The following is a 1,823-nucleotide window of genomic DNA, read 5'->3' as shown; positions in this document are numbered from 1 at the left end:
ACAAGCTGCCCGCCGACACGCGGCAGCGCATCCACGAGTACTACGAGCACCGCTACCAGGGCAAGATGTTCGACGAGGAGAGCATCCTGGGCGAGCTGAGCGAGCCGCTCCGGGAGGTGGGGCTGCGCCGGGCCCTGAAGGGGGACTCGGCCAGGATCTGGGCTTCTGGGTGTAGGGGCCATCGGGCAGCAGCTGCTTCTACAGGGAGTGAGGTCTGCAGAGGGCCCCTGGGAGGCTGGGTGCTGGGCTTCGCAAGGTCTTTCTTGCAGGCCTCTTGGGGATGACATATCTATGGAGAGGAGCTGTCGGGGTCTGTTTTGGGGGGATGGTCCCAGGAGAGCTCATGGGGAATCCTCTGAAGGCAGGAGCTCAGCGACAGCCCCAGGCTCACTGAAACATCGCCAGGGGAGAGGTTTCTGGACACAGATGGACTCTGTGGGGGCATCTAGGGAAGGGGACACAGCCTGCCTGACAGGCCTCTCCCCTGCCCAGGAAATCATTAACTTCACCTGCCGGGGCCTGGTGGCCCACATGCCGCTGTTCGCTCACGCCGACCCCAGCTTTGTCACTGCGGTGCTCACCAAGCTGCGCTTTGAGGTCTTCCAGCCAGGGGACCTCGTGGTGCGTGAGGGCTCCGTGGGCAGGAAGATGTACTTCATCCAGCACGGGCTGCTCAGTGTGCTGGCCCGCGGCGCCCGGGACTCCCGCCTCACTGATGGATCCTATTTTGGGGGTCAGCAAGCCTTGGAGAGGGTGGGGGGTTTACGAGCAGAGGACAAAGGGCAGCTGCTCCCCTGGATCAGGGCCCCCATCTGGCTGTGTTGCAGGCTCAGAGTTCCAGCCCCTCCCCAGGGCTCCTGTGCGAGAACTCTGAGCCTGGGGCCTGGAGTTCTGTATTCTTACAAAGCTTCAGGCTAGCCTGCAGCTTTGTGGTTAAGGGAGCTGGCACCCTCTTGGCCGATGGCTGTTTGGATCCTGATCCAGAACCTTGAAAACATTCTGAGCACATGTGCATGCGTGCTTAAAATCCCAACAGGAGGGGAAAATGGAGGCGAAGGGATTGTGGCGTGATCATTCCCCATTGGGGTGTGCTTTCTCTCTCTCCCTCTCTCTCTCTGGTGAGTACACGAGCCCTCTGGCAAGATAAAAATAAGTAAATATGAACCTTCCCAGGGGATTCCAATGCTGAGCGAAGTTGCAAACTACCAGATCAGAGAGCCTCTGAGTGCCATCAGCAGTGAGATTGAGTTTCTTTCTCCGAGCTGAGGGAAGATCAGAATGAAACAGAGCTGCCTGAGGGGCTGGAGCTTGGGGAGCTGCCCAAGTGGTATGATTCAGGGGCCAGCCTGTGACGGTGGGGCCTGTCCTGGCAGCTGTTGCCCCAAGTGACCCCTCAGTCCCCTAACCACTCCACCCTCCAGCATCCCTGTGGCACTGCACTTCGCCCTTTGGCACCATTCTCCTTCAGGATTGCTCTTGGTGGACATTCGAGGGCTTGGCAGGAGAAGACAGAGCCAGTTGCCAGGTCTGCTCCCTGAGCGGAATGGAGGCTAAAGTGGCACGCAGTAACTGCGGGCCTGGGAGCCAGCAAGACTAGCCTGTTTGTCCGCTTTAATTTGGAGAGAGAGGAGGACAGGGAGCGGGGCTGGAGGGAGACAAGACTCGAGCATTTAGGAGCTCTGGAGTAGGGAGTCCTCGTGGGTTTCTCCCAAGTTTAGGGAAGAGCCCGAGAAAGCAGGGCCAGCTGCTGCAGGCCCAAGGAGAGGGAGTTCTGAAGCCTCCTCCAACTTCTGCAGAGATCTGCCTGCTGACCCGGGGCCGGC

At 59.6% G+C, this 1,823-nt stretch overlaps 1 protein-coding gene across 1 annotated transcript in view; it reads left to right on the top strand.

Moving 5' to 3' along the window:
* Positions 1–1,823, top strand: part of HCN3 (hyperpolarization activated cyclic nucleotide gated potassium channel 3) — a 21,644-nt gene that overhangs the window by 12,110 nt on the left and 7,711 nt on the right. The window contains 3 exon segments of the mRNA XM_006153402.3: positions 6–116; positions 493–733; positions 1,797–1,821. Coding sequence (XP_006153464.1) covers positions 6–116; positions 493–733; positions 1,797–1,821 — 377 coding nt within the window.

The sequence above is a fragment of the Tupaia chinensis genome, unplaced genomic scaffold (genome assembly GCF_000334495.1).
Source record: "Tupaia chinensis unplaced genomic scaffold, TupChi_1.0 Scaffold000374_1, whole genome shotgun sequence".
In the NCBI taxonomy this organism is placed as follows: Eukaryota; Metazoa; Chordata; class Mammalia; order Scandentia; family Tupaiidae; genus Tupaia; species Tupaia belangeri.
Note: the sequence above shows the minus strand (reverse complement) of the source record. Positions and strands in the feature narration are given on the sequence as shown.